This window comes from Rana temporaria, chromosome 4 (genome assembly GCF_905171775.1).
Source record: "Rana temporaria chromosome 4, aRanTem1.1, whole genome shotgun sequence".
In the NCBI taxonomy this organism is placed as follows: domain Eukaryota; kingdom Metazoa; phylum Chordata; class Amphibia; order Anura; family Ranidae; genus Rana; species Rana temporaria.
The window spans coordinates 183336372-183352218 of NC_053492.1; the positions used below are offsets into that span (position 1 = coordinate 183336372).

The 15847-nt window shown below is 44.6% G+C and overlaps 1 protein-coding gene across 1 annotated transcript in view; it reads right to left on the reverse strand.

Moving 5' to 3' along the window:
• The window catches only part of LOC120935667, a 116878-nt gene that overhangs the window by 81675 nt on the left and 19356 nt on the right, over nucleotides 1-15847 (reverse strand). The window contains exons 7-9 of the mRNA XM_040347720.1: nucleotides 14724-14869; nucleotides 10291-10398; nucleotides 2718-2801 (exon numbers count right to left, since the gene is read on the reverse strand). Coding sequence (XP_040203654.1) covers nucleotides 2718-2801; nucleotides 10291-10398; nucleotides 14724-14869 — 338 coding nt within the window. The remainder of the gene's footprint in view (nucleotides 1-2717; nucleotides 2802-10290; nucleotides 10399-14723; nucleotides 14870-15847) is intronic.

The following is a 15847-nucleotide window of genomic DNA, read 5'->3' on the forward strand; positions in this document are numbered from 1 at the left end:
GCATCACAGGAAATCCGCATTGTGCAAGAGGGTGCGGGGTCACCCGTACAGCTCATTGGGTAACCCCGGGCTTTCTCCTTCTGTCAGAGAGGGGGGCGGAGTCACCCGTGCATGTGACGTGTGGCCCCGCTCTCAGCTATAAAAGAGCTGTCAACCCGGCAGTGTCATTCGGCCGGGCGCCTCCTATGAGGCAGTATCATTCGTAGCTGCGTTTTATTCCCTATCTCTCAAGAGTGGATTACATCGTTGGAACTTTTTTTTTTTTTTTTAAATAAAGGACTTTCTTCTGTGGTTTTTAACATTTTGACACCTTTTTTGTGTGAAATGGTAGAGGTACAATGTACCCCATTACCAATTCACATAGGGGGGGCTGGCATCTGGAGTTCCCCTTTGTTAAAGGGGCTTCCAGATTCCGATAAGCCCCCTGCCCGCAGGCCCCCACAACCACTCGTACAACGGTGCCCTGAAGGGTCTGGTATGGATTTTTGGGGGGAACCCCCACGCCATTTTTAAAAAAAAAATATGGCGCAGTGTTCCCCTGAATATCCATACCAGACATAAAGGGCCTAATATGGAATTTTGAGGGACCCCACGTATTTTGGTGTTTTTTTCAATTACTTTTTTCTGTATTGCCGGGACCCGACAATTCATTATAGCCGCGAGGAGTTTTAAATGACTTTTTTTCCTTTAGAAATGTCACTTTGTGCAGGGACATTTCTAAGCACGGGAAACATGCACTACTTTACAGGCATACTATAGACACCCCCCAGGTATGGCCGTTTTTAATACTTTTTTTGCATTGATACATGTCCCCTGGGGCAGGACCCAGGTCCCCAAACACTTTTTATGACAATAACTTGCATATTAACCTTTGAAATTAGCACTTTTGATTTCTCCCATAGACTTTTAAAGGGTGTTCCGAGGCTTTTCGAATTTGCCGCAAACACCCCAAATTGTTCGCTGTTCGGTGAACGGGCGAACAGCCAATGTTTGAGTCGAACATAAAGCTCATCCCTAATCAGAGGCACATTAAATGATGGCAGGTGTGTTCTGACTCCTATTTAAAGCGGAGGTCCACCCAATTTTTTTTTTTAAAGCCAGCTGCTACAAATAGCGCAGCTGCTGACTTTTAAAAAATAGACACTTACCTGTCCAGCACTCCCGCAATATCAGCAGCCGAGGCCGAGCAATCGATCGTCTCTCGGCTGCCTCACGCCATCCTGGGTGAGGGAATCAGGAAGTGAAGCATTGCACGCGGCACACCCTCACTGGTCCCCGCTGTCTCCTGGGACCAGTGTGTTTCCCAGAAGACAGCGGGGGTGATGCGAAGGGGCGTTACTCCCGCAGCAGTCTATTGCCAGAAGTGGGTGCAAATACCTGTATGATACAGGTATCTGCACCCCCCTGAGAGGTGCCAAATGTGACACCGGAGGTGGGGGGGGGGCGTTCTGAAAAGCGAAGGTTCACTTTTTGTGTGGACCACTGCGCACTCGGCTAAGCTCGGCCACGCTCGGCTCCGCCCGCAGGACCGCGAGAGAAGCCGAGAGAAGCCGACATAGACCGAGTCGAGCCGAGTGTACTACGCACTCGGCTAGGCTCGGCCCTGCCTGCAGGACACAGGAAATCCGGCAAGACAGCAGATGGACACCTCCAAAGCCACAGATGGACACCCACAAGGCTGGATGGGCCGCAGACGGACGCCGGACAAGACAGCAGACGGACAACGAAAATTTTTTTTTTTTTCCTTCCCTTCTAAGTTTAGGGTGCACGTTATACGCCGGCGCGCGGTATACGCAGATAAATACAGCATCTGTGTCTCATTTTTTTACATCACAGAAACCTGACATTGAGGTGTGTAGACTTTTTATATACACTGTAAGCATTTGGTCTTAGCTGCCAACTCTATCCATCAATTTTAAGGGAAACTTTGAATACACATATACATATATTACATTAAATCTGAACTCAAGGAAATCAATAATTTTGTAAAATGTGCACGCATACTATGAGTTAAAGGGGTTGTAAAGGTTTGTTTTTTTATTTTCTAAATAGGTTCCTTTAAGCTAGTGCATTGTTGGTTCAATTACCTTTTCCTTCGATTTCCCTTCTAAATGTTTTTTTTCTTTGTCTGAATTTCTCACTTCCTGTTTCTCCTCAGTAAACTTGCCACCATCACCCGAGCGGTGGTTAGTCAGCCAGAACAGCTTACGGAACAGCTTACTGAGGAGGAACAGGACAACCCTTGTAAGTCCAATTATTCATCTGATAATTTTATAGAGCATCGGGAGGAAAGCTATCACTACATTTCCAGGGCTCCTACGCTAGACTCACTGGTCTCAGCTGCTGCAGCTACAGTCACATGCAGCTGCTGTGCCCACCCTCTTTCTCCCCCTGCCCAGTCACAGAGTGCTTTGTACTATTTTAACTCATTCACAAAATACAAAGGCTTCTGTGAATGGGCAGCAGAGGGTAGAGAAGAGCTGGTGTGTGAGAAGACAGCACCTCTCTTCTCAGAGCTCTGGAGTGTAGCAAAAGCTATCCTTCTGGAGCTCCATAAAACTGTCAGATGTAAATTAAAGAAATAAGTTCACAAGGTAGCATGCACCTCGCTGGACTTAACTCATAGTATGCCCATATATTTTATAAAGCAGCTGAATGCTTGGAGTTCCACTTTAAATGTTAATTTGTCAGATTTAAACATTGAAAAAAAAGTTTACCTTATCATCCAAACATTTATAATCAGGCAGGATGTTAGCTGTTTCATTGACAACATCAATGTTGACATTACATGTATAATCGATCTACAACAGAGAAGACAAAAATGTGTCAAACTTAATTATATTACCAGATCATGTTTTTCATTTGCTTATTAGCTGTATTAATCACATTGCTTATTTAACTTTCCTAAAAAAGTAATGAATGGAGAAGAGCCAACATTCCAAACAAACAATGGAATGTACACAAATAAAGGTCAAAAAGAGGCAACATGAGATTTCAGGGTAAAAGAAAAGAATACTGTAGTTTTAATGAATGTATTTTTTCATTTATTAGTATGGTGCCAACGTATTCAGCAATGTTTTACAGAGATTGCTAATGCATCATATCAATTCCTGCAAAGTTTAATGATCTAATGTTTCTTCCACAGTCAGGGCACGCATAAGCATATTAAAGCGGAGCTCCGCTGTTAAAAAAAAATTAAAAGCCAGCAGCTACAAATACTGCAGCTGCTGACTTTTAATAAATGGACACTTACCTGTCCTGGAGTCCAGCGACGTCGGCAGCAGAAGACTAAGGAATTGTTCGTCTCTCTGCTTCCCCCACCACCATCCTCAGTGAGGGAATCAGGAAGTGAAGCGTTGCGGCTTCACTGCCCGATTCCCAACTACGTATACGTGAGACGCGCTGCGACGTCCTCATTGGTCCCCTGCTGTGTTTCCCAGAACACAATAGGGGGGGGGGGGTTAAGTGACGCACTACCCGCAGGTCCCCGCAGAGTGTATTTCCGCAAGTGGGTGCGAATACCTGTCTTAGACAAGTATCTGCATCCCCCTCCCCCCTGAAAGGTGTCGGCGGGAACGACGGCAGAGGAAGAACAACAGCGGACAAAAAAGGCAGAAGAAGAGTGGAAGAACAAGCAGGGAGAGGAGGAGAAGACCGGAGGATAAAAATGTGGGAGAAGATGGAGGAAGACCATAGGAAGAGGTGGAGAAGAATGAAGATTTTTAATAAAAGACTTGTCAAAAACTGACTACTGGATTTTTTAACACTACACTACTTTTTTTTTTTGGTGAATGGGTAGGGGTACAATGTACCCCATACTCATTCACATAGGGGGGGCGGGATCTGGGGGCCCCCTTGTTAAAGCGGATGTCCGCTGAAAAAAAATATTAAAAGCCAGCAGCTACAAATACTGCAGCTGCTGACTTTTAATATTAGGACACTTACCTGTCCTGGAGTCCAGCGCCGTCCGCAGCAGAGGACGAGCGATCGCTCGTCACTCTGCTGCCCCCCGCCATCCTCGGTGAGGGAACCAGGAAGTGAAGCGCTCCGGCTTCACTACCCGGTTCCCTACGGCGCATGCGCAAGTTGCGCTACGCCTGCCGATTGGCTCCCGCTGTGTACTGGGAGCCGAGTGTTCCCAGAACACAACGGGGGGGGGGGGAGATGACGTCATGCTGTGGCTGGAAGTGGATGCAAATACCTGTCTTTAGACAGGTATCTGCACCCCCCTTCCCCCTGAAAAGTGTCAAATGTGACACCGGAGGGGGGGAGGGTTCCGATCAGCGGGAGTTCCACCTTAGGGTGGAGCTCCGCTTTAAAGAGGGCTTCCAGATTCCGATAAGCCCCGTGCTCACAGACCCCGACAATCACCGGGCAAGGGTTGTCGGGAAGAGGCACTTGTCCCCATCAACATGGGGGCACGGTGCTTTGGGGTGGGGGGCGCAAAGCACCCTCTCCTCATGTTGAGGGCATGTGGCCTGGTATGGTTCATGAGGGGGGGGCGCTCGCTCATCCCCTCCCTTTCCTGACCTGCCAGGCTGCATGCTCAGATAAGGGTCTGGTATGGATTTTGGGGGAACCCCACACCATTTTTTTTGGCATCGGGGTCTCTCCGTATCCATGGACCTGGTGGGGGGGAACCCCACGCTGTTTTTTTTCTTGTTTTTTTTTAGCCGGCAATTTTTTTTTTTACATTTAACGGGAAGCCCGCTGACAACTGATGACTCATCGTTTTTTAAGGATGCGGCGGCCGGCTTCCTGGCCCCCTCCTTAGCAACCAGCTATATACAGTGTTTTTTTTTAAAGCGAAACGTGGCAAAATCGTGGTAAAAATGAGTGTTCAAAAATGCGGCAAGCACTGCAGAAACGCTCAAAAGCAACATGCAAAGATGTAAATCAAGCCTTAGGTAGTATCTGACTAACCAATATGTTAAAAGACCTTAAGAAGAAATAGGATCCCACAGGCAGCCCTAGATAGAAGTAAAAACCTAAGTTCTTTTTCTCCCCCAGTCTATTCAAATCTAGTAAAAATGAAAGAATAAGTAAATAAATGAAGAACATCTGTTTTTATTGATATTAGGGTTGTCCCGATACCGATACTAGTATTGGTATCGGGACCGATTCAGAGTATTTACTCCCGCAAATACCCCCGATACCGAAATAGAATACCCCCCCCCCCGCCGCCGCTACGCCGCATCCCGCCGCCGTTACGCCGCATCCCCGCTGCCGCCGACTGGTTAATACGCGCGGGGAACATTTTATTTGAATAGCTGTAATGATTTGCGCCGCGTATAGACACTCCCCCTTGCTCGGGTGAACTGTCCAATCCCGAGCAAGGGGGAGTGTCTATACGCAGCGCGGCGCAAATCATTACAGCTATTCAAAGCTGTAATGTTCCCCGCGCGTATTAACCAGTCGGCGGCAGCGGGATTCAGGTAAGGGGGACATGGCTGGATATGGGGGGAGACAATGGCTGCATATGGGGGACATGGCTGGATATGGGGGGAGACATGGCTGCTTATAGGGGAAATGGCTGGATATGGGGGGAGACATGGCTGCATATGGGGGACATGGCTGGATATGGGGGGAGACATGGCTGCATATGGGGGACATGGCTGGATATGGGGGGGGGACATGGCTGGATATGGGGGGGGACATGGCTGGATATGGGGGGAGACATGGCTGCATATGGGGGACATGGCTGGATATGGGGGGAGACATGGCTGCATATGGGGGACATGGCTGGATATGGGGGGGAGACATGGCTGCATATGGGGGGACATGGCTGGATATGGGGGGGAGACATGGCTGCATATGGGGGACATGGCTGGATATGGGGGGGAGACATGGCTGCATATGGGGGGACATGGCTGCATGGGGGGGATATGGGGGGAGACATGGCTGCATATGGGGGACATGGCTGGATATGGGGGGAGACATGGCTGCATATGGGGGGACATGGCTGCATGGGGGGGACATGGCTGGATATGGGGGGACATGGCTGGATATGGGGGGAACATGGCTGCATATGGGGGGGACATGGCTGGATATGGGGGGAGACATGGCTGGATATGGGGGGAGACATGGCTGGATATGGGGGGAGACATTGCTGCATCTGTGGGGGGACATGGCTGCATCTGTGGGGGGACATGGCTGCATTTGTGGGGGGGACATGGCTGCATTTGGGGACAGATTTTAAAAAAAGTATCGGTATTCGGTATCGGCGAGTACTTGAAAAAAAGTATCGGTACTCGTACTCAGTCCTAAAAAAGTTGTATCGGGACAACCCTAATTGATATGCAATGTGCCTCTGAACCTGCTAGACCAGGGGTGTCATTGTGTACCACATCAGCATCATGGTTGCCTTTAAAGGACTGATTGTATTTGTAAGAATGTCCAAAGCACCCCAACCCATTTACATCAGATGTCAAGCGCCCCCCCCCCCACAATTAGAAACCAAGAGTCCCCCATCCTCCCCTACAAGACAGTGCACCCCTTTTTTTTTTGCTGGGTCTGGAGGAGGACCAGAGGAGGGCTGGGGTTCGCTTCCCCAGAGTCTGCTAAATGCTGAGACTGAGGGAAGCGGAGATGAGGGGATGCTGTGTCTGCACAGAGAGAAGCAGGATCTATAGGAGGTATCGGTATCGGGACAACCCTAATATCAATAAAAACAGATGTTTTTCATTTATTTACTCATTCTTTCATTTTTACTAGATTTGAATAGACTGGGGGAGAAAAAGAACTTAGGTTTTTACTTCTATCTAGGGCTGCCTGTGGGATCCTATTTCTTCTTAAGGTCTTTTAACATATTGGTTAGTCAGATACTACCTAAGGCTTGATTTACATCTATGCATGTTGCTTTTGAGCGTTTCTGCAGTATACATACATTTTTTCACATAGGTCAAAAGTATAAACAAAATATGTTTTTTGCCTAACAGGTAATAAAACTGACATAAAAGCACGGCAAATCCTATAGTTTTTCCTGCAGACTTAGACAGACTTGGTTGTAAGTGGATGTAAATGGACATGCACCTATCCTACCCGCCCATAGGCATTTATTGTGGTTCAATCTGGATCCATCTGAAAAACTGACAGGTGGATCTAAACGAAATGCCTGGTCAGATGAATGATTGTCCGTTTTTTTTTTGCATGCCAGTCTCCATATTGAAAATGAAGAGGTTGCTAAAACTACAACAATTCTCGTACGACAGAATAAAAATTAGTATCATATTGTATTTGTATTGTATTTTTTGGACGGAAACTGTACTGATTAAAAAAAAAAATCAATCTGCTATCATACGGAAAAAAAAATTGTGTTTGTCCCATTGGATAATTTCACATGAATTTCCGTGATCGGCTCTCGAAAGCTGTGTACTAACGATTAGATTATCGTACGAGTGGTATTTTTTCATACGATTTTCTGACCGTGTGTACGGGCCAAAACACTCATGTGATAGGGCGCTAAATCAATGCTACAGATGAGATTCATCTGAGTAATCCCCCACGATATATATACAGTGCCTTGCAAAAGTATTCACCCCCTTGGCATTTTTCGTGTTTTCTTGCCTCACAGCCTGGAATTAACATAGATTGTTTGAGGATTTGCATCATTTAATTTACAGAACATGCCCACAACTTTGAAGATAAGAAAAATATATAGGAGGTATGGCGCCACTAGATGAATGGTCAATGCAACCAATACATTAGTGGATACTAATAGATAAATGTGAAGTGATATAGGGAGCAGAGAACCATATGTGAAATTAAGAAAAACACATTCTACAATCAATCAACAAACAAATATATATATAGTCCATATGTAAAAAAAAATCAAATATATTGTGTACAGGCAGAATTCTTCTGTATATCCAATCACCATGACTTTTCTAACATGTGCAAATAATATTCAATAAAGTGCATCACCCGAAGTGATAATGGTTGAACTCTCACCAGAAATCTTTGTCCACCAAGTGACCCACAAGCATGTAATACAGGGCATCAGTGGTCTTCAGGAATCGCACAACAGATCACATCAGATAACAATGGATTCTCCCATCCAATCAGCATCAAAATGTGTGTGGTATCAAGCTCTTATCCCCAACATCTGCAGATATTTGCATGTAAGCCAGATGCAGCAAACAATCATGCGCAGCTTAAGGGAAAGTGTGAGCCAGTCTGTCCCCAATGGTTCGCTCTATGGGCTGGCAGTGTGTGTCAGCATACATCTCAGCTGTGTGCTTCAACAATGTGAAAGAGGAGGACTCCTGTACTTTGTATAGAGCCTCAATTTTCAACTTCGAAGATGTTTTTTTTTTTTTTTATTGTGAAGCAACCAACAAATAGGACAAAATACCAGAAAAAGTCAATGTGCATAACTATTCACCCCCCTAAAGTCAATACTTTGTAGATCCACATTTTGCGGCTATCACAGCTCCAAGTCGCTTTGGATAAGTCTCTATGAGCTTGCCACATCTTACCACTGGCATTTTTGCCCATTCCTCCTTGTAAAACTGCTCCTCCAAGTTGGATGGTTTGTGCTTGTGAACAGCAATCTTTAAGTCTGACCACAGATTTTCTATTGGATTGAGGTCTGGGCTTTGACTAGGCCATTCCAACACATTTACATGTTTCCCCTTAAACCACTCAAGTATTGCTTTAGCAGTGTGTTTGGGGTCATTGTCCTGCTGAAAGGTGAAACTTCGTCCTAGCTTCAAATCACACACAGAGTGGTACAGGTTTTGCTCAAGAATATCCCTGTATTTAGCACCATCCATCTTTCCCTCAACTCTGACCAGTTTCCCAGTCCCGACTGCTGAAAAAATGGTGTTCTTTGTGTGATGTGATGTGTTGGGTTTGCGCCAGACATAGCGTTTCCTTTGATGGCCAAAAAGTAAAATTTTAGTCTCATCAGACCAGCACCTTCCTCCATACATTTTTGAAAATTCCCACATGTATGTAACAGGAAAAAAAAACTGGGAATCAATCACTCCCTCAGGTCCCTCCACTGGTTGCCCGTAAAAGATTGAATCACGTTTAAGGCGCTCTGCCTGATGCACAAATGTGTACAAGGAAGCGCGCCCCAATATTTATGTGATAAATTAAACTGCCACAACCCCAATCGCGTTCTCCGATCTACCAACCAAAATGTACTGCAAATACCCAAGGCCCGCTACAAGTCTAAAGGAGAACGAAGATTTGCAGTCCAAGGACCTTGACTGTGGAACGCATTACCAACCAATATCCGAACGGAAGTGAATCACCAGGCCTTCAGAAAAAAACTCAAAACCCACCTATTCTGAAGGCAAAAAATAGAAGGAAATGGATACCCAGCTCCTTGAGGCGATTCAGTTCGCATGTGTAGCGCTATACAAGTTTTGCACTCACTCACATGCCTTTTCACAAATTCAAATTGTGCCATTTTGTTTTTTGCTGAAAGTAATGGCTTTCTTCTGGCCACTTTGCCATAAAGCCCAACTCTATGGAGCGTTTGGCTTATTGTCATCCTATGTACAGATACTCCAGTCTCTGCTGTGGAACTCTGTAGCTCCTCCAGGGTTACCTTAGGTCTCTGTGCTGCCTCTCTGATTAATGCCCCTCCTTGCCCAGTCCGTGAGTTTTGGTGTGCGGCCATTTCTTGGCAAGTTTGCTGTCGTGCCATGTTCTTTGCCTTTGGTTATGATAGATTTGATGGTGCTCCTAGGGATCATCAAAGATTTGGATATTTTTTTATAACCTAACCTTGACTTGTACTTCTCAACAACAATGTCCCTTACTTGTTTGGAGAGTTCCTTAGACTTCATGGCAGTGTTTGTTTAGCGGTGCCTCTTGCTTAGGTGTTGCAGCCTCTGGAGCCTTTGAAAAAGGTGTGTATATGTAATGACAGATCATGTGACACTTAGATTGCACACAGGTGGACATCATTTCACTAATTATGTGACTTCTGAAGGCAATTGGTTGCACAGAGCTTTTCCTGGGCTTCATAACAAAGGGGGTGAATACATACGCACATGCCAATTATCAGTTTTTTATTTCTGAAAAATAGTTTTATGTATATATTTTTCCAATTGTACTTCACCAACTTAGACTATTGTGTTCTGATCCATCACATATAATTCAGATTAAGAAAAACATTGAACTAAAGGCTGTAACAAAATAGGTAAAAAGCCAAGGGGGTGAATACTTTTGCAAGGCACTGTACATGATCATAATATCAATTCTGTATTTACAGCAATTTAAATTGTATATGTATAAAAGCAAGGCCAGACTAACACAATTTAAAATTACACTTACGCTATCTTGTTCAATGGCACATTCATCTTCCAGAACAGTATGATCAGACTTTGAACAGTTGGTGGCTTTTATTATGAATTTTAAATTATACTGTTTGTTCTGTGCATCCTGGAGATTAAAAATCAGAATAGTTATACTAAAATGCATACCATAGATAGAACAACAGAATAAAACTGTATTACAAAACCTGAGAAACATCTCCAGTTATCTTCATTTTTAAGTCCTTTCCCCCAGTTATATTTTACCAAGGTGCTGACAAGTCTACAACCTATAGGCCTTCAGCCTATAAGATTTCAGCTGTTTTTTAGAGAATATTTGAAAGTGAAAGAAAGAATTTGCTTGGTTTTGTAGGCAGCACCTCCATGCTTCATCTCCTATATTTTGCTAAACACGAAGAATGACGTGGGACACCAAACTTAATGCCAAATGAATGCTGCATTATCTTCATACAAGTTTTCAAGACTGTTTTTTTGAATGATCTATAGTATGGATGTTTCAGATTAAAAATACATTTCCATATCTGGGAACTTTTAAAAATCTGATTTTTTTGAGGATGGGGGTGGAGTAATGGGTGAGGATAATAACAGCAAATAGTGGGTATGGCAAAATTGTACTAACACTGGGAGGGGCCTTAAAACATCAGCCTACATACAAGATGCAGGAGTCAGACGTATGTAAATGTAAATATTCCAGGGGTCCAAGTTGGTTAACGTACATAGTGCAGGGATCTAGTGTGTTATGTACAGGGTGTGGGGGTCAATAATAGGTCATGCACAGAGTGCAGTGGTAAGGTTTATATACCATATATAGTTTCGGAGCCAGAAGTATATACAGCCCAGCGCATAGCACCCCTTTTGATTATTTTCACTGAATACTCAACATGCATGGAGGGATAAGGAACTCCAGTATATGTCAATTGTAAGGCAACAGCTTTTGATTAACAGCAGGAACCTAGCACTGGAACAATGACCAGGGCCTGATTTATAAGGGGGCTAAAGGGGAAATTGCCAGGCCCCCCCCTCTATACAAAAATGATATAAAACAATATAAAAAATGATATACAAAATATAAAAAAAAATAATAATAATAGAAAGAAAGAAAGAAAGCCTCTATCCACACGCACACAATTTACATACACATAACATACACATGTGCACTACTACACACATTGGCCCAGATTCAAGAAGCACTTGCGCCCGCGCAACCATAGGTTACGCAGCGCAAGTGCTTACTTGCTCCGGTGTAACGAGTGCTCCTGATTCAGGAACCTCGTTACACCGACTGCAGGCTAAAATCTGCGCGGCATAAGGCTCTTATGCCTCGAAGATTTTAGGCTGCATTCTTGCGGGGGCCGCTAGGGGGCGCTCCCATTGTGTATCAGCGTGTAGTATGCAAATTGCATACTACCACGGCTACTTTTAGCGCAAGGCTGCCCCTTCTAATAGTAGGGGCAGCCAATGCTAAAGTATAGCCGGCCTTCCCGCACCGTGAAATTTGAATTTCACGGCGTTTGCGTAAGTGAAACGTGAATGGCGCTGGACGCCATTCACGTTCACTTAGAAGCAAATGACGTCCTTGCAAAGTCATTTGCCGCAATGCACGTCGGGAAAGTTTCCCGACGGAGCATGCGCTGTACGCTCGGCGCGGGAGCGCGCCTAATTTAAATGATTCCCGCCCCCGGCGGGATCATTTAACTTGCGCGCGCTTACGCCGGGCAAATTTGCCGGCTCACCCTCGCAATTCACGGAGCTACTGCTCCGTGAATCGAGGGCAGCGCAAAATATTTGCGGGGGCGCAGGGCAAAATCGTTGCCCTGCTCCACCGCAAATATCTCGCAATTCTACTTGAATCTGGGCCATTGTGGGTTATTTTCCAAAATGCAAATCCACTTTGCACTACAAGTGCAAACTACTAGTGCAAAGTGCACATGAAATTGCACTGAAAGTGCACTTGGAAGTGCAGTCGCTCTAAATCCGAGGGGTAGATCTGTAATGAGGTCGAATCTCTGCTGATTTTATCATCCAATCCTGTGCAAGCTAAAATGCTGTTTTTATATTTTCCTTGCATGTCCCCCTCGGATCTACAGCGACTGCACTTCCAAGTGCACTTTCAGTGGATTTTGAAGTGCACTTTGCACTTGTAGTTTGCACTTGCAGTGCAAAGTGAATTTACCTTTCGTAAATAACCCCCATTGTGTTGATACACTGTTTATCAAATATTTTTCTTGTTCAATTTTTTTTTTATTAGTTTCAGAATCATGACAAATAATACAGAGTGTAGCATTAGGTAAACTAAACTATAATAGAAAGTTAAAGGTGGAGAATTCAACCTCAATAAGCCATCTAGCAAAACAATACAATTAGCTAGGTCAAGTGTTAGATGAGAGTAATCTAAAATTTCTGATCTGTCCGTACTGCTATTTGTATCATGTATCATAGCTTGTGTATTGCAGTTTTTGTTTCATCTATGCTTAGAAAGGACAATTTCCAGACCCTGGCTATTATTTGTTTAGAAGCTGTTGTAACCTGTAGTAGTAATTTAAATTAGGGTCGAGTAAGGTCTTCTGGGTGCTTTTTTACTAGAGCTATCAGAGGGTTTGGTGTCATAGTGACGTGAAACGTGTTTCAGCATCATCAGCAGGTATATTTCAGGATACAAACAAGTTGCCATTGCCTACACCTATAACTAGCCTTTGCAGCAAGGAGCACTGGAAGGGCAACGTATGTCAAATAAAGCCAAAGATATTTTGCCTACACCTATAACTAGCCTTTGCAGCAAGGAGCACTGGAAGGGCAACGTATGTCAAATAAAGCCAAAGATATTTCCAAGCTCAAGTTACAAACAGCCTGCGACTAACTGAATTGACCTGTCTAACAGTATGCTATAAAAACAGGGGTTTAGTTTATACACATTTACAAATACATGCATAATCTATAGGCCCCGTCAAGGCACCCCATTTTCTGTAGTCCCTAACTCTAAGGCCGGGTACACACGAACAAACATGTATGGTGAAAGCGGTCCGTCGGACCGTTTTCACCATACATGTCTGCCAGAGGGCTTCTGTACGATGGTTGTACACACCATCGTACAGAAGTCCGCGCGTAAACAATACGCGGGGCGTGTCCGCGGTGTCGCCGCGTCGATGACGCGGTGTTGCCGCGACGATGACGCAGCGATGTGGGCGGCCCGCCTTTAAAATGCTTCCACGCATGCGTCGAAGTCATTCGACGCATGCGAGGGACGGCGGGCGCCTGGACATGTACGGTAGGTCTGTACTGACGACCGTACATGTCCGAGCGGGCAGGATTCCAGCGGACTGTTTTAAAACAAGTCCAGGAATATTTGTCCGCTGGGAAAAGGCCCGGCGGGCAAATGTTTGCTGGAATTCGGCCCGCTCGCGCCCACACACGACCAAACATGTCTGCTGAAACTGGCCTGCGGACCAGTTTCAGCAGACATGTTTGGTCGTGAGTACGGGGCCTTACTTCTAAGGCCCCGTACACACGGTCGGACAAAACCGATGAGAATGGTCCGACGGACCGTTTTCATCGGTTCACCTCTGAAGTGGCTGTACGGCCTGATGTGTGTACACACCATCAGTTCAAAATCTGATCGGGTCAGAACGCGGTGACGTCAAACACACGATGTGCTGAAAAAAAACGAAGTTCAATGCTTCCAAGCATGCGTCGACTTGATTCTGAGCATGCGCGGGTTTTGAACCGATGCTTTTCTGTACTAACCATCGCTTTGGTCCGATGGGGCAGCGGTCCATCGGTTCAGTTTTGAAGCATGTTTTAAAATTTTGGACCGAAGGAAAACAGACCGATAGCCTATACACACGGTCGGTTTGGTCCGATGAAAATGAACTTCGGTTCATTCTCATCGGACCAAACTGACCGTGTGTACGGGGCCTAAGAGTCTTTACAGTGGAAGCACATGCATTTTTAATGGATAGGCAGAGAGCAGGTGAGCCTGGAGGGTGCCCACCCCTCTTAAAAAGGTACAGAGGCACACTGAACACCCAGCATATAGCACTATGGCAGCAAAGGTGTCCGTGCGTTGCCTGACTAATATATTCAAAATACAAACAAGCAGCCACTGCCCCCACCTGTAACTGGCCTTTGCTGCAAGGAGCGCTGAAAGGGCAACATATCCTTGTATTTTGAATATATTGGCCAGGCAACAATATATTATGCATGTATTTACAAATGTGAGCAGACTAAACCCCTGTTTTTAATGCATACTGTTAGACAGGTCAATCGGTTGGTATGTTGGTCACAGGCTGGTTGGTAAGTTGAGCTTGGAAATTTCTTTGGTTGTATTTCATATTTAAATTAAAGTAGGGTTAACTACTATCAATACTCCCTGTATGCATCTCAAGGTTTCATTTTCAATGTGGATCGCAATGAGCTTTTTGGCATTAGTACACCTACCATTTTTCTAGTACCTTCTGTAAAACTGGCCATATTATAAAGATTTGTGTGGTTCCCTAAATTATATTGTTCAATGAACTTCTGTATCAAAGCCTGTATCTCTGGGTCATCTATTTTCACATCAACAGGGCAGTGAAGGCAAAACCCTAAAGAAGAAAAAGAAAAAATATTTACTTTTGTAATTGTTTTACTACAATAATTCAGTATCACTGTATGGTATTATGCACGTAGCATAGTCTGTTATGTTATATAAGTTATACTGTATGTTATATGAATTCCCTTCTATTTAAAATGAATCTGCAGGGATTAAAATGTTGGAGCTAAAAATGAAACTCCCCCATTTCTGTCCTCCCAGCATCACTTTAATTAATTAAGTACTTATTATATTATCAGAGTAGTGCATTATTGAAAACAGTCAGCATTAGCAATATTTTTTTCCATAAGGAAACCATATTTGTTTTTTCTTTAAATATTCATGTTCTATGTATATGCATTGCATACACTGTTCAAAACTATATACTGTACATTGTTTACAATGGAAGCATCTCAAGCATGTTTTCAATTTTAATGAAAAAGTGGAAAACCCTTCTACCCTTAAAGCTTTGTACACATGCATGGTTTTCTTGGCAAGAAAGCTGCTGGGAGAGCGTTTTGCCGTGAAAACCGTGCGTGTGTATGCCTTTTCGGCGAGAAAACTCCCGGGAATCCCCTACGAGAAAAATAGAGAACCTGTTCTCTATTTTCTCCTCGGGATACTTGGCAGAGTATTTCCTGCCAAGAAAGCCATTCTTGTGTATACTTACCTGTCCCAGGTAAACCCGCGCATGCACAAAGAGACTTCGACGTATGCGAGGTAGCATACAAGAAACATATAGGGTGTAGCAAGATGGCGGCGACGGCATCGAATGTGATGAGCGCAGGCTCGTCATAGTCGATGACGTCACTGTGTTCTTGCCATTCAGAAGAACGGCGGTTCTTTTGAATGCCCGTGTGTACACAGGGCTAGGCAAGGCTAGCTTGCTGGGAATCCCATTGGGAAAACCAAAGTTTTTTGTCCCAACGGGATTCCCACCCTTTTCCCGCCCATTTGTACAGGGCTTAACAGTTTGAAGGAGACTTCCATT